This window comes from Protomyctophum bolini, assembly GCF_963924005.1.
Source record: "Protomyctophum bolini genome assembly, chromosome: 11".
Lineage (NCBI taxonomy): Eukaryota > Metazoa > Chordata > Actinopteri > Myctophiformes > Myctophidae > Protomyctophum > Protomyctophum bolini.
Window position 1 is genome coordinate 17277668 of NC_137872.1, and position 24887 is coordinate 17302554.

The 24887-nt window shown below is 42.5% G+C and overlaps 3 protein-coding genes across 7 annotated transcripts; 2 read left to right on the forward strand and 1 right to left on the reverse strand.

The window, feature by feature from the left end:
* Window positions 1-403: 403 nt before the first annotated feature.
* eef2kmt (eukaryotic elongation factor 2 lysine methyltransferase) lies at window positions 404-8324 on the forward strand. Of its 4 annotated transcripts, XR_013964969.1 has the most exons (9): window positions 404-559; window positions 662-724; window positions 2659-2739; window positions 3555-3656; window positions 4868-5001; window positions 5193-5437; window positions 6269-6418; window positions 6499-7441; window positions 8188-8324. XR_013964969.1 is itself a non-coding variant. In XM_080777101.1 (8 exons), the coding sequence occupies exons 1-8, from the start codon at window positions 437-439 to the stop codon at window positions 6597-6599; spliced, it is 999 nt and encodes a 332-aa protein (XP_080633227.1). In that variant the 5' UTR covers window positions 404-436; the 3' UTR covers window positions 6600-7618. The 4 variants fall into 4 exon arrangements, 3 of the variants coding, with proteins under 3 accessions (XP_080633227.1, XP_080633229.1, XP_080633228.1); XM_080777101.1 differs by lacking the exon at window positions 8188-8324 and having other exon boundaries at window positions 6499-7618; XM_080777103.1 differs by lacking the exons at window positions 6499-7441; window positions 8188-8324 and adding an exon at window positions 6065-6107.
* Window positions 8325-8546: 222 nt separating this feature from the next.
* On the reverse strand, window positions 8547-17137 carry alg1 (ALG1 chitobiosyldiphosphodolichol beta-mannosyltransferase). 2 transcript variants are annotated; one of them, XM_080777099.1, is made up of 13 exons: window positions 16958-17137; window positions 16355-16432; window positions 16122-16225; window positions 15449-15597; window positions 14185-14274; window positions 12189-12302; window positions 10868-10989; window positions 10647-10685; window positions 10468-10527; window positions 10076-10186; window positions 9881-9995; window positions 9191-9266; window positions 8547-8707 (listed from the first exon to the last, which is right to left on the reverse strand). In XM_080777099.1, exons 1-13 carry the CDS (start codon window positions 17019-17021, stop codon window positions 8561-8563), a joined length of 1269 nt encoding a protein of 422 aa, XP_080633225.1. In that variant the 5' UTR covers window positions 17022-17137; the 3' UTR covers window positions 8547-8560. The 2 variants fall into 2 exon arrangements, 1 of the variants encoding a protein (XP_080633225.1); XR_013964968.1 differs by lacking the exon at window positions 8547-8707 and adding an exon at window positions 9447-9550 and having other exon boundaries at window positions 9233-9266.
* Window positions 17138-19731: 2594 nt separating this feature from the next.
* On the forward strand, window positions 19732-23170 carry LOC308323401 (uncharacterized protein). Its single transcript, XM_080775129.1, has 2 exons — window positions 19732-19917; window positions 21003-23170. Exons 1-2 carry the CDS (start codon window positions 19800-19802, stop codon window positions 22745-22747), a joined length of 1863 nt encoding a protein of 620 aa, XP_080631255.1. The 5' UTR covers window positions 19732-19799; the 3' UTR covers window positions 22748-23170.
* Window positions 23171-24887: the final 1717 nt, after the last annotated feature.

Here is a 24887-nt window from a genome sequence, read left to right on the forward strand (position 1 = left end):
AAACAAACATGTTTAAATTACTCCTAAGCATTTTGCCAAACATCACACACTCTCCTATCCTCCTGCGTAAATTAGACTCTGGCTATACCAGCATTGCCCGTAGCTGGGAGGGCTAGAGTTGTAGTCCCGACAGGTGGTGGGTCACGTGGTACAGAGGCTGTATGGGGATTTTACTTGCATGATATACTTTTATACTGTGTGTACTGTACAGCAGCAGCTTACATTTTAGTAACGCGCCCTACAGGAGTCGACATTGGCAGGCGCTGCGCTTCCCGGAATCCAGCCTTCACACACGCCACGGTCCACGGAGGAGAAAAAACTACAATAACCACAAGGCCTAGTAGACGACGAAAGGATTTATGGGTAGCGAGGACGTACACAATGTGACCAAAGAAAGCACATGTTCAGTTCTCCTGAAGAAGAAATCGGTGTGAAAATGAGCAGCCTTCACTCAGACGATCAATCCAAACCGTGTAGTATGAGGAACAGGACCGACATTCTGCACGGCTTCCAGGTGGCTTTCTTTGCAATGAGCCGTTTACCCACATTTCCATGGACTGTAAGTTGGCTACCCGTCATCAGTCATCACATCACTGATCACATCTTCACTGCACCACTCACTGATGACTGATCTGATCATTCATCATATCCATGTTTACAGTTCCTTGACGGAGAGATTGAAAGTGACAAATCGTCCGAATTGATTTCAGACATCCTGAAACAGGTAACCCACCCCGTTTCCCCCACCTCTTTACCCCTCACTGTATCCCCCCCCCCCTTTTTTACCTCCTTTGATGATTTCCTGTTAGTAGTGCATATTTGTACGTCTCTAAATGTTATGATGAATTGATTGGTCAACCCTATTGTAAAGTGTAATGCTTTATGGCGTCGTCCACAGGTTTTTTTTGTATTGAGTTGTGCTTGAAATGTACTGTAACTCTCCAATCTGTTAATAAATACTTGACTTCAATCAATCAATCAACCCCAAACCGCAGGCTCAGTTTATGTTGTGTCTTGTGTGTTTTTAATGTGTTCCCTGTGGGTACCCAGTGGTTCTCAAAGGCCCCCTTTCCACCGGTTGTGAACCCTGTTCAGTTCTTTTTGGTTCTTAGTCCATGAGCCAGAGCTCCAAAATTGGAACGTTAATCAAAACCATACCTATATTAAATTGTTATCACCATGAAACTTTCCCAGTTTATCTAGTTTTCGCCGGCTGCTGGGTGTGGCTGACTAATAACTTTGGAGGGGTTTGAATGAACAGGTATCGGTGCACCAGTCAAAAAGAAGACATCGAAGAGGAAGGACGGGTGGGGGGAGGGATCAACATATGGAATGTCAGAACATTCCTATATGGAAATCTAAGGGTTTGAGGTTTGAGGTCAGATGTAGAGTTGCTGGCTGGCTCCATATACAGTATGCAGAGCTAGGTGATGATCCAGTCTTCTCCATGTATGGATATCCAGGGTTTGATGAGGTCAGTGTCGTGACCTTCATATAAGGAGACGGCCATATATGGAGCGTGTAACGAGGCTAGATGGACTGACGGCCATATATGGTGGCGTGACGTGTCACAAGGCGTGATGGACTGACAACCATATATGGAGGGCAGGCATGATTGACGACGGAGCGACAGGTTTTTCAGGTTTTCATAGTAATCTGAAACACTGTTGCAATTAATTTACTTATATTGATCCTACAAACAATTTAATATAGGTATGGGTTAAATTTGCCCACTCATTTCATAATTAACGTTTCAATTTTGGAGGTCTGGCTCATGGACTTGGAACCAAAAAGAACTGAACCAGTTCCCAACCGGTGGAAAAGGGGCCAAAATGAGGTCAGGGACCCATATGGGTAATGAGGGGGTTCCAGTAAAATGAGGAACCGTAATTTTTTCCCACTTATATTTCACTGGCTAGAAGTTAGCCCAATGACTCATGAGACAATACTGTATATAAAAATGTAAATGACTAATTGGATCATAGGTTTTTCACTCTCTCTACCTACAGTATAGAGTCTATACTGTACCACTGTCTATAGACTATAGACAGTGGTTCTGAAAGTGGGGATTCGAGGGTCCACAGCAAAACGAGGAAGAACTAGAAAGGTCGCAATTTTGAAAAATGTTTCGCAGTTGCTTACATAGGCCCTCCCACTAATATTGTCAACCAATTACAATGTCACGTTACCCCTTTATAAACTATTGTAAAACATAGATTGGTTACGTAACCAACAGCCAGTTAGCTACTACAAACGTTATGCAAAGCTCGGCCAATCACAGCGGAATAATAATAAAGTGTGACAATAACTATAGTCTGGGCAACCAGACTAATTAACCATGTAAATCCTTTGACTGATTTTGAATAATTTGGAAAAATCTTGGAAGAATTGTGACTCCCCGCACTCAAAAAGACTTGACTAAATCAAATCTAAAAACAACAAAAATATTCTCTTAGGGGGAACAGTAGCCGAGAATCCAGACTGATTCGCTACTTTCTAGACTTCGAAGCGAAATGAGAGTTAAAAAAAAAGAAAAGCAGAACGTAGCAATCAGTCTAGATTCCAGACTAGGTCTGCAGCACTTTTGGATTTGGGGATCATTGACATGAACGTGTTTGAGAACCACTTTTCTAACCCACTGTCCCACCATCTTGACAGACATGTCTGCACCCTCTGTGTAAAAAGCACCCTCCGGCAGTCAAGTACAGGAGGCTGTTTCTCACCGAGCTCATCAAAAAGGTTGGCACCAACGTCATGTCTCCCTCACCATCTACACACTGACTGATCCCAAGGATTAATTGAACTCTGAGAGTTTACAAATGTCCACTTGGTTCTGTTTGTGCACTCTCATTGTTACAGACAAGTAGTTGGAACTAATATGTACATCAGTAGGCCCGATAAATCAGGTAATGACAATGCACAGGTTGCACCGCATTGGCACACAGAATCACAGTTACTTTCGGAAACCTGAATACCTTTTTTCTTGTATTTGGGATGTCGGCATCCAGGATACCGACACCCCAAATACAAAAAAGGAGGAATCCCGTGACCTGCTGGAATCCTGAATATATGTCATCCTTTAGTTAGAGGTAGTCTCTCTCTTTTACTCTTCCACTGAGACATTTAGACCCTGGTGTCGAGTAGGACACCCACCCGGTTGACAAGTAGGCCTGCCTGAAGCACAATAATCTTACCTTTTTGGGATTGCCCCTTAACCACACCAGTTGCAACTCCTTGCAACAAAACCGTTTATAGGTTAAGGCTGATAAGCACACCAATGCAACTCCTTGCAACTCAAGGAGTTGCATTGGTGTGTTTGACCTTAAAACTTGAGTGATAGACATTTGGTCTTTCATGCTGCATTGGGAGCCCTGGTTTGAATTCCCAGGAAGGACATACAAGTTAAGGATTCTATCTTTAAAGAGCTATCGATTTCCCTCTTCTGGTTAATATCCTTCTAATCAAATAAATCTTTATGTGTTCATATTATTTTATTATGAAATAACGGTTAGTCTGTTGTATTTCAGTAACATTCACTCATCTTTTGTCCACAGCATGAGGCTGCAGAGTCAGAGCCGTTGGATGAGCTGTATGATGCTTTAGGAGACGTTCTGGGGACAGAGGAGGGAACAGAGTGCTACAAGAGTTATTTATTGGTATCAAATATGCTACACTTACAACCTTACCACACTGTAAAACTATTATTTTTGTGGGGGTTTGCTGGTAAAGTGTTAACAGGGAACTTTATTTTAAAACACTTCTGTGTTCTGCCTGGGGTCATTTTTTGTCAACTCTGGCTTTTTGAGTTGCTTGATTCAATATATTTGCTATTCATTTGATCACACACAACCCCCTCCTGTATAAGCCCATTCAACTTCAAACTCCATCCATTCTGATGACTGATTTTGTCCTCCTACTGAATGGGTAGACCTACATTTTATTTACTGTATATTTCATGCTGGATTTCATGCATGCACATAGGGTATATATATATACTCCTTGATGCTACATTACATTACAGAAAACATAATGAAATAACAGTGAAGGTCTCGCCCAGGCGGTGGCGTAACCGTCTGGGCACCCGAATGGTAATCCACTCGCAGTGTGCCGCGGGTTCGACTCCCGAGCCTGACACGGTCTTTACTGCATGTCTTCCCCATCTCTGTCCCGTTTCCTGTCAGCCTACTGTCTGTCCCTTCAAAAAACCAATAAAAGGCGTAAGCCGCAAAAACAATATCTTTAAAAAAAAAGAAACAGTGAAGGTCTCATTCAAAACACTGCAACCTGCTGTGGTCTTGTAGATTTGGTATTTCCGATATGCAACACAACCAAGTATAAATGGCAGGCATGAGCCTAACTAACCAAAAGTCAAGCCCTACAGTAATAATAGATGTTAAAGTTATATCCATTATATATTGGAATTGGTCAAACTAGCAATAGAATACGTGTGCACTGTGCAGAAGCATCTGCCATTTAAACCCTAATAGTCTAGGTCAATGAAAGCAAAGAATAAAGCCTCAATCCGCGATTTCTTCAACTGATTGGCTGGATGTAGAACAGCAGGAACATGGGGTTAATGATACAGTAATACCAAAAATGTACATATTTTGTTTAGGAAACAAAGCGCTAGTGTGAGACACATACAGTACATTTACTTCCTGCATACAGTACATCTGTGCCAGTGAACAAAATTATCTAAATCAGTGGGTCTCAAATTGGGGTCCATTTGCTTCCATTTGTGTACTCAAAGTAAGAGTTGCAGTATGTATGGAATAATGCATGCAAAACTGGAGGTCCACCATGACATTAAATTCTTTGAGAAGCACTATCCTAAATACATGGTAATGCCTGGATGTGTCCTACCCAGCCATGTGGAGATGCCATCAGTCTTCTAGAGAGCGTGGCTGTCATCTCAGAGGGTACCACAGGTCTGGTAACGTGGGACGCTGCTCTCTACCTGGCAGAGTGGGCCCTGGACAACCAGCAGCTCTTCAACGGCAGGTAATTAATTATCCTTTCGTGGCCCTCTACTAGTTGCAGAGGCCTCCAAATGTCTTCACCTCCACACCCAAAAAGAGAAATGTCCCCATGACTCAAACGTACAAAATGTAACCACTTATTTCAATGTGACCTTGGTTTGTAGATCTGCTAGTGTGTGTGTGTGTGTGTGTGTGTGTGTTCCTTCGCTCCAGGACGGTGCTGGAACTTGGCAGTGGCGTGGGCTTGACGGGGATCACTGTGTGTCGCACGTGCGGTCCCTCCAGGTACGTGTTCAGTGACTGTCACCCCAGCGTGCTGCAGAGGCTGAGGGACAACGTCCAGCTCAACGGCCTGGCCAGCCAGACGTCTCCCAGTGTCTGTGTGGAAGACCTGGACTGGGCAACGGCAACGGAGGAGCAGCTCAGAGAGATAGGCGCGAACACAGTCATCGCTACAGGTGACGTTTCATTTTGGCCTAGTTCTGCGGTTCAGCAGTCTGTTCGCACTGTAGCACGTACATACATGTGGTGTACATAGTGGGGACCCCTATGGGTGGGGGTTCTAGGGGATCTCCACTTAAATTAATGATTGTTTGGAATCAATTGGCACTGTAACTCTGAGTCATGCCGTCATACCAGTTCTTGAGGTTCCTAAAAAAGCAAGGGCAAAAGAATAACCTTAAGAATATTCCATACGTGTGCAGCACAATTTAAGTATTTTTAAACCATAATAAAATGCACATACCCAGACCTTGTACAACCACGCCCAGGGGTCAAGGTCACCATCTAAGGTCAAAATCACATTTTAAGGGCAGCGGGGGCCTAAGGGTTAGAGGAGCGCCCTTGTTGCCAAAAGGTTGCCGGTTCGATTCCCCAGACGGGCAGGAAAAAATCTGGGTGGGGAAGTGATTGTCATCACTCACCCAACACCGCTGAAGTGCCCTTGAGCAAGGCACTGAACCCCCAAATGCTCCCCCTGGAGCTGCTAAGTGGCCAACAGTATAAGACTGTGGTTGTACTGGTCAGCTCCCAGGTTTTAATGTATGTGTGTGCGTGTGTGTCTGTCTGTGTGTTTCTATGTGCAGGGCGTTGCTGAAAATGAGCACCTGTGCTCAGCTACTTCCCTGGGTAAATAAAGAATAAAATAAAAAATAAAATTCACATTATCAGCCATACGTCAGGAATGGACAGTTGCAGAACAAGATACACTGGCAGGTGAAATGTTTAAGTAAATAAATGAAAACAAAGCCCTTCATTTTAAACAAGGGTGGTCTCTTCCCTGGTTTCAGACGTAGTGTATGACCCTGACATCATAGGCTGGCTGGTGAAGCTGCTGTCCAAGATTCTGCAATGCTCGTCTCCTGAGAGCCCCCCCGATGTCCTCGTCACCTCCACCATACGAAACCCCGACACATACAACTGCTTCAAGCATCAGCTTGGTATGGGAATGCTGTGAAATGTTTATTTAACTCTTGTGTGTGTGCAAATGCACTGATATATTTTTATTTCCATTGTACAGAAAACATGGGAATACGCTACGATGTCTTGACGGGTCCGGTCAGCCACGTCTTTCCTTACAACAGAGTGTCTGCTATAGAGATGATCAAACTGTATATATGACAAACAATACACCTCCTTTGATATCGAGAGAGAATAAAACATTTTATTTACAAAAAGTGTACACAGTAGAAAAGTCATTTAAGTGCTTTTGAGTGGGAAATATCTTTGGATTGTTTTTAGGGCTGGGTGTTGTCTTTTCCTGGTTTTAATCACAGAAGTCAAAGTCTCAAATAAGTTACTTGTCACAATAACATTATCGTCACGATATTGAGGTATTTGGTCAAACATATTTCATTGCCCCAATTGCTATTGGTGGGGCGGGGAAGTTCCTGTGACACCAGGAACCTAATTTATTTCATATTTCGAGTACTCCAACTAGAGTAACAACTTTTGGCTCATGTCCTGTTGAAAAGGCCAAGCGAAGGCAGACCAAAGAGTCATGAAACTTCTAAAGGAAGTTTTGGGCATTTTGTTGGAATGTAAATAGGTCTCCCTTTTTATCTCATTTCAGATATCTCAATAGTAAACTTTGAGAAACCTCAAAACACATGCTAAATTAAACCCTATATCACTTTACCCATCACTATACAGTACATTCACACCAACATGCTACTCCCCTGAAATTTGCCACCCTGATAAGTTAGAGTAAATCATATTATCTTGATCTCTTTTTGTTTTCCATGTTAGCCTTGTAACATCAATCCTTTGTTTGCATGGTCATCCACATACTGTAATTAAAGTGTAATATACCGTACGTAGACACCACATTGGCCACTGGATTGTATATCAATATCACCGCCATATAAGTCCACTGCAAGAAATATGAATTATTCTACAGTAAGTACCTGAACCTAAACAAATTTGTTTTATAACCATTACTGACACTATCTACATAAGCTAAGGCAGTGATACTCAACCTCAGGCCCGCGGGCCACATCAGGCCCGCGGGACCATTATGACTGGCCCACCAATGAAAATCTAAAAAAAAGAAGAAAAAAAAATCTGGAAAATGAAATAAAAATAAAAAAATCTGAATGAAGTTATCTTTAATTACATTATTATAAGTAATACTATTAGAGTTGTACTATTACTCGAACGAAAATAAAAGCTTGGGGGGGGGGGGGGGGAGATGCAATGCAAATGAAAGACATATACTGTGTATCCCTATTCCCTGACATAATTTTATAGCTAAACGGACAGAATTCTATTTTATTTGAATGATGAAACCCAGCTGCCATTAATAGTTGGAAAAGGAAATTGCGGAAATTGTAATTGCGGAAATGGTGGAAATGGAAATTGCGGAAATGGAAATTGAGGAAATTGCGGAAATGGAAGTTGCGGAAATTGCGGAAATGGTAATTGCGGAAATTGCTCTTCACTTATAGCTATCTATTTTCAGGTAGATTGTTTTATTTTACATAGTCAGCCATATCACTACTCATTTTTTTTCATGAAAAAGGTCATAGCTGGGTAATCTATTTTCAGGCAAATTGTGTTTATTGTATTTTATTTTGCGAAAATAAAGCAATTGAAAGAGAGAAGTTATCAAGTATCATTAATGTCGTAATTTTATCTACTGGCCCCTGGCCCCTTGCCATTTTTGTAATGTGGCCCACAGGTAAATCTATTTGAGTATCCCTGAGCTAAGGTATGGAAACACACATTTATTTAACCAAGTATCCTAACATACCGTAACTACATGTGACATTTGTAACAAAATTAACCGCTTGAAAATCGATAGGGAATTCAGCGAGTTGTGATGATTTTAATCGTGGCGAGACCTGCTTCAATAGAATAGAATGTGTCTTCCCCTGCCACGTATGAAGGCCACATTGATGCATCACTCCAATGAACAGCGGCGGCCAATGAGGTATCTACACATGTATATCATCTCTGTCGGTGGAAACCTCATACGTCCAAAACTGTTCAGGATTCAAATGACAAAATAGCAAGTTCAAAACATGTTGCTGGATCTGCTACGACACAGTATGATCAAGTAGGGCGTTAATTTACAAAAAAAACTAAAAGTTAAAACACTGATGGGTGGAGATCAGAGGCAGGACATTCTTGTCCCAGTTGTCGTCCCAGCGTTGCCCTGTACTGGTGCGGAGGTTCCTCCGGAATACACCCAGCCTGCCCTCTGTACTGGAGAACTCAGACAAGAGAGACTGTGAAGGAAGGCCCACACACACACACACACACACACACACACACACACACACACACACAAATAATGAATTATCTGTCAGCCACTATTTCTTTACCAATTTATCAAAGCGGACAGTTAAAATGTAATTTGGAATATTATGATCCATGCACTATACTGTATCTCCACAAACAGTGTTGGTAAAATCCTCTGTGTTCATTTAACTCTGAGAATGTACAAATGGAACTAATTTGTTTCCGTCTGTACACTTGGATAGCTAGTGTTAATAGCTCTATATGCAATCATTGCTACAGAGTGTTAATATCTCTATATGCAATCATTGCTACAGAGTGTTAATATCTCTATATGCAATCATTGCTACCGAGTGTTTGGGATACCAATTTCATACAATGAGAGAGAACTCATACGGGATCAACAAGTGAAATTGGTAGTGCTGAAATAAATACAGCATTGCAATGTAATTCATTTCATATTAATAAGTCACCTTCAGCTGCTGAGACAGTTCCTGAGAGTCTTTGAAGATCAGGCCATTTTCCTCGTGCGTCACCAGCTCATGTAAACTGTAGAGAAAAATATTTAATTTAAACTTAACATAACCCATTTATTTTTTTGTGGCTTTTTATGCCTTTATTGATAGGGTAGAGTAATTTGACAGGAAAGGGGGAGAGAGACGGTGGGGAAGACATGCGGCAAAGGGCCTCGGGACTCGAACCCACGACACGCCCGTCAGTCTGGATTACCGGCCCAGGCCTATAACCCATTTCTTAAGATAGCATCCCAACCAGGATTTCCTCCAGGGTACATTTAGAAGAGAAAATACGTTGGATCTCTCAAATGTTGGTAGCTAAAAAGTGGATTTGAGGGTGTGAGGCCTAGAGAGTCATGCTTTGTCGATGAAATGTCAGAAACACATCGCTCATCGCTGAACTTAGAAGGACCAAACACACCAATAACAACTATAAAGACTAACTATAGTGATCATTGTGCATCCACACTGATGAGCGATAATGTTCTGTAAATTAATGAAATCATCACAATGAAAGGTCAAAAGGAATTCCAAAAATGATCATTCATCACTGTCATTTTCCTTATAGATGTGGTGTGAACTCATTTTTAAAACGTCATATTATTTATAGTTATCGTTATAATTATCACGTGGACAATCCGTGTTTACCAGTTGAAGTGGATGGCACAGACGGGCAGGCAGCAGCCAAACATGTCCACCACCTTCATGGGCAAATCCAGACCACTGGATGACTTGTGGAGACAGACGCCCAGGTCAGCTGCACCTGGAAGGGAAAGCAGATATATGGCACTCAATTTGGTAAAAAGAACAGGAATGCAATCCTGCTGTAGTAAACATACATACCTAATAAGACAGGGTAGTCCTCTGCCTCCAGCCAGGGAGTACAGATCTTCACGTGTTCAAAGTCTAGAGTGTCTATAAGTGTCCTGTAATACTCCTTCTGTGGGCCCTTCCCTGCGCACACACACACACACACACACACACACACACACACACAAGATTATCATTGACAGTGCCGAGTCTAAAACACAGGTTCTCAAAGTGAGGACCGTGGACCCCCAGAGGTCCGTGAGGCGCTTCCACGGTGTCCCCAACAAAGTAAGGAACAGGTGTTCCGCAGCCAAATACATATACATTTGGGAGTCCGACATGAAAATGTACTACAGTACTACAATATGCCCAATAAGAATAGTATTCACCTATTCAACAACCATTTATGAATTTGAGCAAGTTACCTGTGATAACACAGACCAAAGATGGCAGGGCAGTTCCTTTTCTAATAAAGCCTTCATACTCTGTTGAAAAGGAACAAGTCCACAGTCAAAAGTGATATATGTTTATTATTTTAAAAATGACCAAAGAAAATGTTTCTGTGGAACAACAGATGAAAATAGTGCTTTGTAAAAAGACCTACCTTCAAGAGCCTTCAGAAGAACAGAGAAGTCTTCATCTTCTGCAGGGAGAAAGAGAATTTTCATTTTAGTAGTGTTCATTTTATCCACGAGAACTCTCGAGTATACAAATGGAACAAAATGGACCCTTCATTTGTACATTCTTCACGCTTCCATTTGTAGATCATCGCAGAATATTTGCTTATTATGAAGAAGAGGGATGGTAGGTTTCATGTTTAGTCACCTGTCCAACTGGTGCTGCTGAGCAGCAGTGCAGGGCGATCCGATGTCAGGGTCACGGTGTCACCTGCAAGGTCACGAGCTGTGAAGGCCGTCCTCTCCACCTCCCCTTCTGTGCACTGGACACTAGAAAATGCATATGGAATGGGTTGAGAGTAACTCGTTGCTGTGCCACACGTTGTGAGCTTGTAGATCTGCCATTTACTGTGTGTGTGTGTGTGTGTGTGTGTGTGTGTTACTGCAGCCATGTCAAGGTTTTCATGTTTCAGTATTTGTCCTCTTGGGGGCGCTCTAAGTGTGTTCAATATGTTGTGGGTTTCCCATTATGTGTCATGGTTGCATCTGTGTTTGGGTAATTAAGCTTGTTGGTTACACCCGTTTGTGAGTGAGAGAGGGCAGAAGTCTCATTACATGGAAGGAGAGTGCACTGTGCAGATCATTGAGAGAGAGAGCTCTGTGCAGAAGGAAGAAAGCAGTTGGAAGGAAGAAAGCAAAGTAAACTAAGAAGTAAAGTAAACTGTAAAATGTAAAGCAGAAGAAAGTTAAGTTAAGTACAAGAAATGAAGTAAAGTAAAATCGAGAAAAGAAGAGAAAAGACTGAAGGATCCAAGTCGACCCCCCAGGCAAAGTGGTCAGTACTGTATTTGTTTGTGACTCTTATTGTGAAGGTTTATGTATTCTTGTGAATGTAACTATGTCCCAAGTTAATGTTTTGTTGTCTTGTTTTTGTATGTCAGTTCTACGGTGTTTTACAGCACAGTGGTGTCAATAAACAGCAGTAAAAAAGAACTCTGAGTCTCGTGCGATGGATGGGCGGCACAGTGTGTCTGACATGCTTCCCAACCATAATCGGTAAGGATCGTGGTGAGGATAACTGGGTCTACTGTCTAAATGTAATGTCTGTGTCATGAAATGTTGTATATTTGTATTGTTATTGTGGATTTTGTGGTTTATACCAAGAGACTGCAAATGGAAATGAGCTGAAGATAAATCTTGTACACTACATCAACTGGCAAAATGTTACATTTAATAGTGTACACATTTTCCCTTAGAAATAAATAAAGTAAAGTAATTAAGGTTAAGGTAAGGATGGACAAACCAATATATCGTCTCTGGCGGTGGAAAATTATGCCCAAAACGTGGCTTCATGCTGCGTTTAGAGCTTTACTTTGATGATTTTTTGTGACGCTGTTATATGATCAAGTAGTAGGGTATACATTTACGAAAAAACACAAAAAGTTATAATATGGATGGAGATTATTGACGATATTATTGATTTAAACCCCCAGTGGGTAGATGTGTGGATTATTTCACAGCTTACTCACCCGTCAGACTGGAACTGAGGATAGGTGTTGGACAGTCTCATGAAGAGCTCATGCTGGAGACTGACTGGAGTCTCTTTGAATATGGCAGGTGGTTTGTCATACAAGGTTGTTGCCCTTCAGACGTCAAAGCATTTAAACCATTAGTCCAAAAGTATTCAATGTCCTTTTTGGGAAGTATGATGAATGATAAACCACACCAGAGGCGCAACACTGACCGAACGCTAGGGGGGGATATAGAAAAATCCGTCCCCCCCGTCCCCCCCACCACCCTAGGGGAGGGGGGGATGGGGGGGTCTAACCACCAAAACGTGGGGTTATGGTTAGGGTCGGATTACAGAGAGGTTGTTCCAGTGACTCAATGCACATACAAAACTGCTTTGGCAGTACCCAAACAGAACTTATTATTATTATGAATTACCTGGCTGTGATTCCTCCTCCTCCCATGTGTCTCAAAACGTAAAAGTTTAACCACATTATCAGCCTAAAACAGGTCAAAACTCACTGACCTCATGTAAGTTAGCCTATTCTATATAAAATGTACAACACCTGGGCAGTTTTCAGGAGAGGAGAGGGTTCGCATGTTTTAAATATGTAGTTGCACCTTACCTGGTGTTGACAGTTGTGCTTTCATTAGTGGCTAATATAATAATATAAATCCCAAAGTGGGGTCCGGCCGTCCGGGGACCCCCAGAGGTCCTTGAGCCGTGAGTTCCAGGGGGTACAGCTACATGATAGTTTGGAACCAAATGGACCCTTGTCGCCTTAATTGTGGCATGTCATGTGGACGCAGCGGGGTCCTTGAAATTCAACGGGTTGAGAATCATTGCTACTGCTAGAGCTATATAAATCTTCTCCTTCTCTTCTCTTCAAATGGGGGGAGGGGGGTCCGCGGGCTAATACGTGTCCATTTGGGGGTCCTTGACACGAAAAGGTTTGGGAACCACTGTACTAGAGTAGAGGATAAAGTATATTCATTCATCTCCTATCGATCTAGTCAATACACGTTACCAAAAGTTGTGCGTGACACCAAAAGTGCTGACCTATTGAATACTGTTCCTGTATTATTAGAATCATTACGCAATCACCACAGAGTGCAAAGCACATTGGGTCACTGATGGCGGTGTAACAACTTCCCGAAGGTAGATGGGCCAAACCATTTTGGGATTTAGACAGGGGTGGATCAAATATACCCTTCAAAATATATCGCGTTTATGAACGCAGGATTTCACAAGTATTACTCCTAAGATAACTTTGGAGCCAGGGGGGATAAAGGGGGGGACCCCCAAGCCAGAGGGGGACCCCCAAACTCATTTGGGGGGGACCAATGTGACGCTGGCAGGGGATTCGTCCCCTCCGTCCCCTAGCTTATTGCGCCCCTGAACCACACTGTAGAATTCCCTGACAGTGTGGGGAGAGAGTTGACTGAAAACATGGCATGTGCTACCAGGCACGCCATTACACAACCCTTCTGTGAACTGTCAACGGTTGACATTTTAACCTGCGTGTCAGTCCCTTGCAGTTTTCACCCCAAAACTTTAGCTTGATTTAAGTCTATAAACCTAGGGATTACTTAAATTGGCAGCTGTCCAAACAACAAAGCATAAAGATTAGATTCTAGAACTTCACGGTTACAATGGATGGTTTGGTAGAATTTGCGGCTCCTATCTGGGCACTGTCATGCGAGTGTTCTGTCCGTACAGGAGCTATTTTTCGTGTCTACTGTCTACATGTTATTAGCCTATTAGTTATTAGCCTATGAGAGAGTCATGCATACGCAAAGAGGTAGTCGAGTTCCATGCCGTCAATCTGTGTCTCATGTGTTGTGCTAAGCTAATTAAATACTACCTCAAGAAGATAAGTATGAAAAACATTCAATGGGTCACAAAATGCAGAGTTATGCAAACAACATGACTTGAAAAATACCTGGCTTATAATCTGGATATGTATTTGGAATTGGCTACATGTATGGGTGCAAAAAAAAGAAAGAAAATCATACTTGATGCCCCAGTTCTTCAGCAAGTCATCCTTCATGGCATTGGTAACACACAGGTGGTGGGTGGCCAAAGGGCCAAAGAAGTGTTCATACCTGGTAAAGATAGAGGCAACAAAATGTAAACATGGTAAACTGATAAACATCATTCATCACTCCAACCCAATAACACATTCTGTAACTAGATAAAGTGCCCCTCGGGGCACAGGTCTCCACCAGGGCAGGTCAGGTTGTGGCCTCCTGGTGGTGCTATAATAGGCCAATGTGTAAAGGGTGCCATTTCTTCTCACACCTTGGATGGCAATTGGATGATTTGAGGAATTTTGTTCAAAAAATTTGTTTCCACCTGTTTGTGGCGCTATAACAGGCAACAATGTGATAAGGGTGGGATATATTCCTCAGCCTCCTCAGCACTTTACCCTTCTTATATTTATATGTTCACTGTGTTGTTTTTATACTGTGCTGAATAAATAAATACAAATACAATACAATACAGGCCAATGTGAAAAGGGTGGGATATATTCCTCAGCCTAGTAGGAAAGTCTGTGAAAGATTTCAAATAAATTGCACGCTGCGTTCATGATTTGAGGCTTTTTGTTCAAAACGGGCCAATCCTGCCAACTTTGAAAGCCAATGATAGCCAATTAGGATGGAATATGAAACATCGGACAGATCCGGCTTGAACACATGACTATAGCGATAGTGTGTAACGATTTGCGGGATTTTTGGACAGAATCTGGAGGAGTAATATAAAAAAAATGTTTTTCAAAAGTCAGCCTCCTGGTGGCGCTATAACAGGCCGTTCTGGAAAATATGGGGCAGAGGTTCATCGTTGGCATGTGTGCATAATTTGGCATGGTTAACGGTGCCGGAGATTAGCTGGTAACAGACGGACGGACGGACACACACACACGGACGGAGTACAAAACATACTCTCTCCCCATGCCTTCGGCCTGGTGGAGACAAAAATGATATATAGTATGTCAGATACAGTATAGGACAAGTCCATGTAAAAGACAAAATAAGAAAACATCATGTTAGTCCTATATATGCATAATTTTCTCATTCTCCTCTGACCCCTATCGCCTACAGAACTGACACTGACTGGATCTTTCTTCTAGGTTTAATGCACCATTCTCCATCTCTGTAAATTCTACACACCAGATCTTCTGAGATGCTTATGATAGTTAAGCATGATAGTTCATGCGTCTTAGCTGAAGGTATTTTAGGTTTTTAGGCTGCATAGTAACATTCATAACAATATACTGACCACTTAGCCAGTCTGACAATAGGGTGTTTCTGTCCGTGGGAGAGCGCCATGATGGTGTAGCCATAGTTGTGCCAATCAATGATGAACCTGCTTCCACGCACAGCGCAGACCAGACACACCACTGCAATGCTAGGCAAGCCTGGGGGGTTCTGCAACACACAGAAGACATCATCCGTGATGGATTGTTATATACAGGTAGACAGACAGATTTAATCTGCAGTATCAGTTTGTTTGCCCTCCATAATGTTAGAGTTTGGAGGCTGGGAGAGAACGACTATGTGAATAATAAATTACATTATGCCAAACATGTTTGGAAATAATGCCTCAACTGTATACACATGTATGAAGATTGATAACCAGTTCAAGGGGCACCCGAGACCTCTGGGCACCTTTTTATATTTACATATATTTGTAATGATATTTGAGGCCTAACATTTATACAATGCAACAAAGCCATTTTGGGCATAAAGTAGAAGTTGAAGGGTAAATTAAATTCTGATAATGATGCATGTTCAAATAATGTATACTTTACATTATTTCAGACCATTTCTAAAGCAAAAAACATTATATTTATTATTTTTAACACATTTGTGGGAAAATAAATTGCCAATTTTAGATCGAGGTGCCCACAATGTTTGGATGCCACTCGGCCTGTATCCTGAAGAACGTATACCTGCATTAGAATATGTGATTGTAAGTCCATCTTCATCAGAACATAGAAAAGCTGCAGTGACTGGAGAATCACCTTTGTCACATATGTAACCACCCTGGGTCCCACTTAAAAGAACCACATGCAAGTTAGTTAGTAATGCAGCTTTGGTTTCAAGTTAAATCGCTGAATGGTAAACAGAAAATGTCCATGGCAGAGTTCAGTTTGTAATACTACTACAAAACATTTCAAGTTACCTCGAATGCCATTCACTTCTTTAATATGGAATATGCTTATTTTCTCATCTTGAAGTATGTCCTGATGGGGTTTGGTACCTGGGGAGAGGGGACAGCATCAATGAAATGTCAGACAGACAGACTTTATTGATCCTGTGGGGTGAAATCAGTTGCCATGGCAAACAGCAGCTGTGTTACACAGAACAATACAAACAATAGGAGAAAAAGAGAGTAACCAGGTAGTAAATAATAAGCAAGGAATAGGGAAAAGGAAACCACCTACAGCTGCTGTACAGTATTGATGTTCATGATTGATTGATTGATTGATTGAATACTTATTAGTCAGAAATGTAAACAATGTGGTACAGTAAGATATTATGGCTAAAATGATGTGTATTTGATTTATTAGTCTTGGATGAAAAGATACTATCATAGATGCATTTGATAGTTTGACCTTTGCTTTTTATTTTGTCTATGATAGTCTTGATCCAAGGCTATCAATTTATCAACATACAAAGCACAACACATTAACACAATATTACATGTCTTCAGCAACCTAGCTTGTTTAGCCCTCAGCACTTTTGACTACAATGAAATAACTTTTTTTTAACTGAACACTCTTACCTGCGAACCCCACAAAGGTAACGTTGTACCCGTGTGTTCCGAGGGACAGGCAGTGGTACTGCATGCGGGGACTACGTCCCACGTCCCCCAGCACCAGCACACACACCCGCCGGTCAGTGTCGCCGTCCCGTCTCCGCGTCTCTCTCAACAACCGATACACCACCACGGCGACAGTCAGCGACACGAGGGACCAGGATGTCGCACTGACGTTGCTTAAATAAAATACAGTCGCCAACACTGCAACTAGCAGAGAAACGGTGAAAAGACCCCCAGACGTATTAGGCGACGTGGAGGAGTCCGCCATTGTTGTTGTTGTTGCACGTGACATGGCTCTTCTTCTAATCTTCTTCCAGACTTTTTCGGAGCAGACGCATTGTAGGCTACGTGTGTTTCTGTCCCCTACTGTAATATTTAGTAATTACAGTTAATAATAATAATAATAATAATAATAACAACAATTCCGTTTTGTACCTGTAGCTACATGCTTATGGATATGCCAGACTTTTATTTTTAAAGCAGCTTTCGCACTCTGGTTTTGATTGATTGATTTATGTATTAACAGTTTGTAGAATTACAGTACATTCCAAGTACAATTCGATACAAAAAACTGTTAACTGTGAGTGGACGACACCATAAAGCATTACACTTGTTTACAATAGGGTCCACCATTTTCAATTCATCAAAACATTAAGAGACGTACGTACGAATATACACAACTATATAGTCAAAACAGGAAATCATCATAGAGGAGGTAAAAAGGAAAAATAAACATTATGCAATATAGGGCGGGTGGGTGTGTGTGTGGCTGCCAGGCTAGAAAAGGGGTGGGTGGGGGATTCAGATTTGACAGGGGCCCATCCGTATAGGTGCCCTTTCAGAGCAGTGTTGAAGTAGTCAAGGGATTTGCATGTCTTAATGACTGTTGGTAGGGCGTTCCACATGTTGGTGGCATAGAAGCGGAATGAATTTAGACCCTGTTTGTGCCGAATCTGGGTTGCACATGGTTTGTTGAACTCCCTCATGGTGTGGACTTCAACATTGACATTAAGGAAGTATTTAGACAGGTACATGGGTATCTTGGTGGTGTAGCGAATCTTGTGGACCAGACCCATTACATTACAAGATGCTGTACTCAACTGTAATCAACCCTAAGCCATTCCAGCCTGTCAAAGTGGGCAGGGGTGAGGTGGGTTCGGGGAGTGAGGCCAAGTAGTAGTCTGACCAGTTTGTTTTGGGAAGTCTAGGAGCCTTGTTTTAAGGGCCTAAGAGGTGCTGCGGTACCAGGAGGTGCATGCATAGTCGAAGAAACCTTGTACGAGGGCTCCTGTTAGTGCTTCTGGTATTGAATTTTGAAAAAGATAGGTTACCTGGAAGTGCAACGCCAGTGCAGCGGAAGGAGGGGCAAGGATCATAAATGTCACCAAATAGCTCAGGTGAACGGTCCGGAGGAGGTAGCTGCCCAAGCCCACCTCTGACCTCTCTAGACGGGTTTGAAATGCAGTCGTCAGAGGAGGATTCTGATCATGACAGTCAAATGTGCAGTGATGGAAATAAGGATGGATTTAAACAGGAAAAGAAAAGAAAGAAAGGAATGGGATCGAACAATTCAGAAAGTGGTGAAGAGAGATTCATTGTTGGGATGAGAGCGGAGACGCAGGTCGACGGCATTTTTAATGATCAATATGTGCTGCATGGGAAAGTTTGTTGAGAAGAAAGTGGGGAGAGTCAAATCCTTCAGGGTTACTAGGAGTGGTCTGGTGATTTTTGAGTGCAGTGCTGATTGATCAGGTGGACAGGGCTTTGAGTATTATTAAATACGGGGAGCATGACGTGAGCACCTTTCGCCTTGGAGGAAAACGGAGCAAGGGAATTATAAGTGGAGTTCCATTGTCAGTGAAGCCACAAGCGTTTGTGAGCCTTGTTGAAAGTGATTGTGAGGCAAAAAGATTGTCCAGATTTAGAGATGGGAAACGAGAGGAAAGTGGGTCAGTTTTTTTGACGTTACATGAGCTATCGGGTCAGGCCATATGAAAGAGCACCGCTCAGGTGCTTTTGTTGCCAAAAATATGTGGCAGCAGTGTGCAGGGAAGGGAAAGGATTGTCTTACGCCGAAGCTGTGAAGAGAGTGGAGAGGAGCAAGGTCAGTGAGGATAAAGGAGCAGCTGAGGTGCAGCAGGGAATTGAGAAGGAAAGCAATTTGTAAGTGATACAAACATCTGAATGGATAAGAAGCGTTTTTTGGCCTTCATCGCAATGGTCATTAATTGTGCAGTTGATATACAGACTTTAAGTCTGAACGTATCAAGATGGTGTTGGAAGCAGCAAAGACATTCTTGGACATACTGGATCTGGATGTAACTGGAGAAGACTGTCTTAAATACCATACTACGGGAAGAATTCACACGCCTCAGGCCTCGATCAGGGAGTGCAGGGATGTAGTGTATAGAATGGACAATGTGGATGAGGGATGACTTGGGAGTGGGCACCAATATATTATTAAGATTGCACAGGGTATGGATTGGAATGGATTAGGACATGTGCAAATAGAGATAATTAAATTTGTTTCGTCTGATCCACGCACGGGTCAGAAGGGGCGGTAATGCAACTATTTGGATGCCAACCGCCAAAAACAAAACACGAAGAAGAAGAAGTGCAGCGGAAGTAAATATTGTATCTTGTAGACCGAGGCCGACTACCGTTAGAACTGTTTGTTTATCATGATAAAGAGATTTAGGCTAAAAGGCTATTATATACCAAGATGAGTAAAATTAAAGGTGTTCGGGTCCTTGTGGAGCAGTTTCTGTCTGCGACTGCTGATCAGATCGTGGAAGCTGTTGAAAAGATGATCTCAGGCTACGAGGAAGAAATGTTCCAGTCCAAACGAGAGATCTGTGCACAACGCAAGCTGCTCGGTGCGTTTCTGCAACCCGAGATCCGGTTAAATAGAATATCCTTATCCGGTATGTGATACAAATTACAATGTGTATCATTGATCGGTTTGTAAAACACAGATCAAATAATAAAATAGAATACCAGGTGTGTGTTTTAGAGATGATTGCCTGCGTCAATCTAGCCTGCAGAATCAACTATAGCAGCCTCTAATGTAAAACGCCCACTTCAAATCAAATGTTTATTCTGGTGAAATTCAGGATAAATGTTTCCAAAATGCATGATGAGTTTCACCAATCACTGAACTACTGTAGGCTATGTGATAACCGTTTTGCTGTGTGGTGTGACAAGTCCTGGTCTACACTATACAGCTACAGTGAAGGAGAGGTCACACACGGGGCCAGTGTTGTTCAAACATGTTCTAGCTCAGATGTTGGATATCTAATCATTTAGCTAGTGTTTACTAGTATTACTACACAGTACACACAGCTGTTTTAACCAATTATACCTATCCCATTGTAATCTCTGTTTGGAACCTGCTGAGCAAAGCAAAGTTACCATGTTTACCCAGGGTAACTGGACTAAGCTCATGAACTTGTTTACAGCCAGGCCCTGCTCATAGAACATTTCATGGTAGGGGTTCAATGCCTTGCTCAAGGGCACTTCAACCGTGGAAATGTTAACGTGCCGGGGATACGAACTAGCGACCTTCCGGTATCAAGACCGCTCCGCAAACCGTTCGGCCACCACTGCCCCCTAATGGTTACCATGGCATCAGTAGATGTTATATAGCACATCCGAAGGTAACTATAGCGCCATTAAAATGGTGTCCACTGCCCACTGGACACTACGTTTTTGAACTTGAACCTGAGTCCCAGGATTTTAGGTGAAGTACAGTAGGTGAAGAAGGGTATCATCACATAGTAAAGATGCCCTCAAACAAGTATACAGACATGGTGTATACACCGTATGCACTCATACAATCATCCTGCCTGACTGAGATGTATGATGAAAACGGTACAATCTCTTTATTAGAATGAACCAGTATGTTGAGTCAGGAGACACTGCACGCATGTACACACACACACACACACACACACACACACACATTGTTCAATCCTTGCTGGATGTTCTTTTCTCCTTTTCTGCTCCTCAGAGGAAGCACAGCTCAACCTCTCTGTGTGGGAGGAGGATCTCCTCACTGAGCAGCAGCAGGAGTGGAATTCCAGTCCGAGGCAGAAGAACCCTGAGTCCCTGCAGACTGAGAGGCGCCACAATGAACCTTTGAGCATCAGCCAGGACAGAAGACCAGAGGACGACACCATCCATGACATATTCACTCCTCATTGTGAGAAAAATGAACATGAAATAATATACAAAGTAGAGGAGGAACCTCTACCTGTCACTCCAGCTGAGCAGATACCAATAGAGACTGATGAAGAGGTCCCATCTCCAGGATTCTCTGAGGCTGAAAATGACAACGACAAGGACTGGAGGCTGAGCGATGCTACTCAAGATGAAGACGGTGACGGAAGTGAAGAGTGGGGGAACAGTGGGCAACTTTGCACATCAACCGCAAAATCCCACATAATTTGCAAAGTGTGTGGGAAATCTTTTCATGGCAAATTCTCACTGGTGAATCATCTAGAAATTCACCCTAGAGATGTCTGTGGGCTGTGTGGGGGACACTTTGAGAGAGAGGAGGATTTTCAACGTCACATGGAAACTCATGTGGATATGAAAGCTGAGGCGGTTTGTGATATTTGTGGGAAATGCTTTGCTAATCCTTACAATTTTAAGATACACATGAGGAGCCACATGGGAGAGAAGCCGTTCAGATGCAAGGAATGTGGTAAATCCTTCAACTGTCGCTCAAATATGACAAGACACTTTAGGATCCACACAGGGGAAAAGCCATACACTTGCACCACCTGCAGCAAACGCTTCAACGACCGCAGTGCATTTAAACGACACATGAGGACTCATTTACAAGACAGAACACTCACTGTGACCACTCCCGCAGTTGACGATGAGGATGGCAATGCCGAGAAGGACAGTACAGTGCAGACATCAAAAAGGTTGCGCATACACAAGAAGAACCACACAGGAGAGAAGCCGTGTGGGGGACACTTTGAGAGAGAGGAGGATTTTCAACGTCACCTGGAAACTCATGTGAATGTGAAAGCTGAGGCTGTTTGTGATATTTGTGGGAAATGCTTTGCTAATCCTTACAGTTTTAAGATACACATGAGGAGCCACATGGGAGAGAAGCCGTTCAGATGCAAGGAATGTGGTAAATCCTTCAACTGTCGCTCAAATATGACAAGACACTTTAGGATCCACACAGGGGAAAAGCCATACACTTGCACCACCTGCAGCAAACGCTTCAACGACTGCAGTGCATTTAAACGACACATGAGGACTCATTTACAAGACGGAACACTCACTGTGACCACTCCCGCAGTTGACGATGAGGATGGCAATGCCGAGAAGGACAGTACAGTGCAGACATCAAAAAGGACTGAGAGAAGCCACAATGAACCTTTGAGCATCAGCCAGGACAGAAGACCAGAGGACGACACCATCCATGACATATTCACTCCTCAGTGTGATAAAAATGAACATGAAATTTACAAAGAAGAAGAAGAACCTCTACCTGTCACTCCAGCTGAGCAGATGCCAATAGAGAGTGATGAAGAGGTCCTCTCATCAATACACAAGAAGAGCCACACAGGAGAGAAGCTGTTCAGATGCAAGGAATGTGGTAAATCCTTCAACTATCGCTCAAATATGACAAGACACCTTAGGATCCACACAGGGGAGAAGCCATACACTTGCACCACCTGCAGCAAATGCTTCAACGACCGCAGTGCATTTAAACGACACATGAAGACTCATTAAGAACACTCACTGTAACCACTCCCGTAGTTGACGATGAGGATGGCAATGCCGAGAAGGACAGTACAGCGCAGACATCAAAAAGGTTGCGGATACACAAAAAGAGCCACACGAGAAGCTGTTCAGATGCAAGGATTGTGGTAAATCCTTCAACTGTGGCTCAAATATGACAAGACATAAGAGGGCCCATACTGGAAATCATGTCTCACTGTCAGAGGATTGCTATCTGCTATCCATTAGGACACTGCAATATATCAATAATTATATTGTGTTATGAGACTATATATTGTCTTAGTTTTGGGATATTGAAATATGGTGATAATGCATAATGGCATTATTGTTATCCATTCCTGGGTTTAAAGTGGCTAAGTAATAAAACCGTATATTATATTTGTAATTACTTATTTTTTTCTTTTTAATATTCAGACAGCCAGCAATGGGTTAAACACTCCCCAGACAAAATTTTGTCTCTGTGACACCTAGGGCTGTATTTTGCGTGTCTTAAGTACCAGGTCTTATTACCTAACTTGAGTAAACTAAAGACCTGGAGGCGTGATCAATGCTCTTTGGCCACTCAGAATAGCCAAAGAGCATTGATCACGCCTCCAGGTCTTTAGTTTACTCAAGTTAGGTAATAAGACCTGGTACTTAAGACACGCAAAATACAGCCCCTAGTCTGCTAGAGGCGAAATGGTACACAAATGGTCTCTTAAGTAGGTGTGGTTTTATTCTCCTCCGACAGATTGTTTTTATTATTACAGTCTACTGTTGCACAAAGTTTTGGCGTTGTGACATGGTCAATCAAACTTGTCTTTATATAGAAAAGCAACAAAAAAAATCCCCACAGGTCGGTGTTGTGAATGACAATATTGTGTATGTATGTGAACATCATTCCACTTGCACACTGATAAAGGAGAAATAAATTACAGGTGGCAAAATTATTCCCAAATCAAACCCCATCAACCAAGACCGCTGTGGGCATGGGAACACACATTGTATTTGATCATCAATATGTCCAAGTCCATACAGATTTCACGTAGGCTACTATATTTACATATAATCTCAGTTTATACGTTTTTAGAACATCGATCTTATGGGGACAGAGCCCTCTGTGTTGTCAGACACTCGGACTGCAGATGGACTGAGACTGAGAGACTCCAGATATCTTCCCCCATCCCACGAGAGTGTTGCTGGGATAAAGAAAGGTCGATAACAAAGTAGATTTACTCCTGATTTGCCATTTTAGTATGAACATCTTGGAAATATTGTGTGCCTTGTGGTGATAGAGGGTATGCGCATGCTTAAAGTGAATGGCACATCGAGTGGCAAAGCAACATGCAAAGTGAGTTTAACATTGTTTAACATTGTTTAATGCAATCAGATAGGACTTTTCTGTTTGGATGCATGGGTTGTCAAGGCCAGAAAGTAGTTTTTTGCCACTCAGTAGGTATTCCTGCATAACTTCCTGGTTAGATGATGATGTCACACGCATATCCTCTATTGGGTGGGTCCAGTATTTAGTTCTGTGACCATGGGGCTAAAGAATGGTTCAGAAGCTGTGTTCACGTTCACTCCCATTTAAAATGAATAGACTTTAGACTCCAACATTCTTCCGGTCTCCTAATAATGTGTCCGCCTGCTGCACGCAGATACGGGAAGTAAACCGGAGATTTGCGTATCTCGCTTTTCAAATCTCTCTGTCCATACGACACTTTTTTTTTTTTTTTAAATCTCTCTGTCCATATGACCAATGGCAAGACCCATGCAAAACTCAGTTTACATTGTCCACATGGGAACACACAGGCGGAGTTAAAAAAAAATACACTGTGGCAGGAGTTTTCCAAAAGATGCGTTTATATGGACCAAAAACGCGTTTGCGTGTGGGCGACCCCCCCAAAACGCATATAAAAACCTACGTTTATCCGTTTACCCGGATACGTGTGGACAAGGCCTTAAAAAAACGGAAACGCTACGTTTATGTAGGTGTGGATGAAGCCTCAAACTCTGTCGACATTGTCATTGGTCAAAACGTTTTCCGCCGACGAATGACTAACCAATCAGGAAGTGGACAGTCAAATTCATGCATTGGGTTCCTCCGTTTTCATTCATTTAATCCATATTGGATGGTTTATTCCAGGCCTAA

Bases quoted from the DNA above. Each gene is read 5' to 3' on its own strand.
- eef2kmt (XM_080777101.1), top strand. From the start codon at position 437: ATGAGCAGCCTTCACTCAGACGATCAATCCAAACCGTGTAGTATGAGG. The intron at 725-2,658 runs GTAACCCACCCC...CCATCTTGACAG, and splicing joins TTTCAGACATCCTGAAACAG to ACATGTCTGCACCCTCTGTG. The intron at 5,438-6,268 runs GTGACGTTTCAT...CCCTGGTTTCAG, and splicing joins GAACACAGTCATCGCTACAG to ACGTAGTGTATGACCCTGAC.
- alg1 (XM_080777099.1), bottom strand. From the start codon at position 17,021: ATGCAGTACCACTGCCTGTCCCTCGGAACACACGGGTACAACGTTACC. The intron at 16,226-16,354 runs GTAACTTGAAAT...GGTTCTTTTAAG, and splicing joins AGAAGTGAATGGCATTCGAG to TGGGACCCAGGGTGGTTACA. The intron at 9,267-9,880 runs GTAAACACGGAT...TTTTCTCTACAG, and splicing joins TGTGCCATCCACTTCAACTG to TTTACATGAGCTGGTGACGC.
- LOC308323401 (XM_080775129.1), top strand. From the start codon at position 19,800: ATGATCTCAGGCTACGAGGAAGAAATGTTCCAGTCCAAACGAGAGATC. The intron at 19,918-21,002 runs GTATGTGATACA...TCTGCTCCTCAG, and splicing joins AAATAGAATATCCTTATCCG to AGGAAGCACAGCTCAACCTC.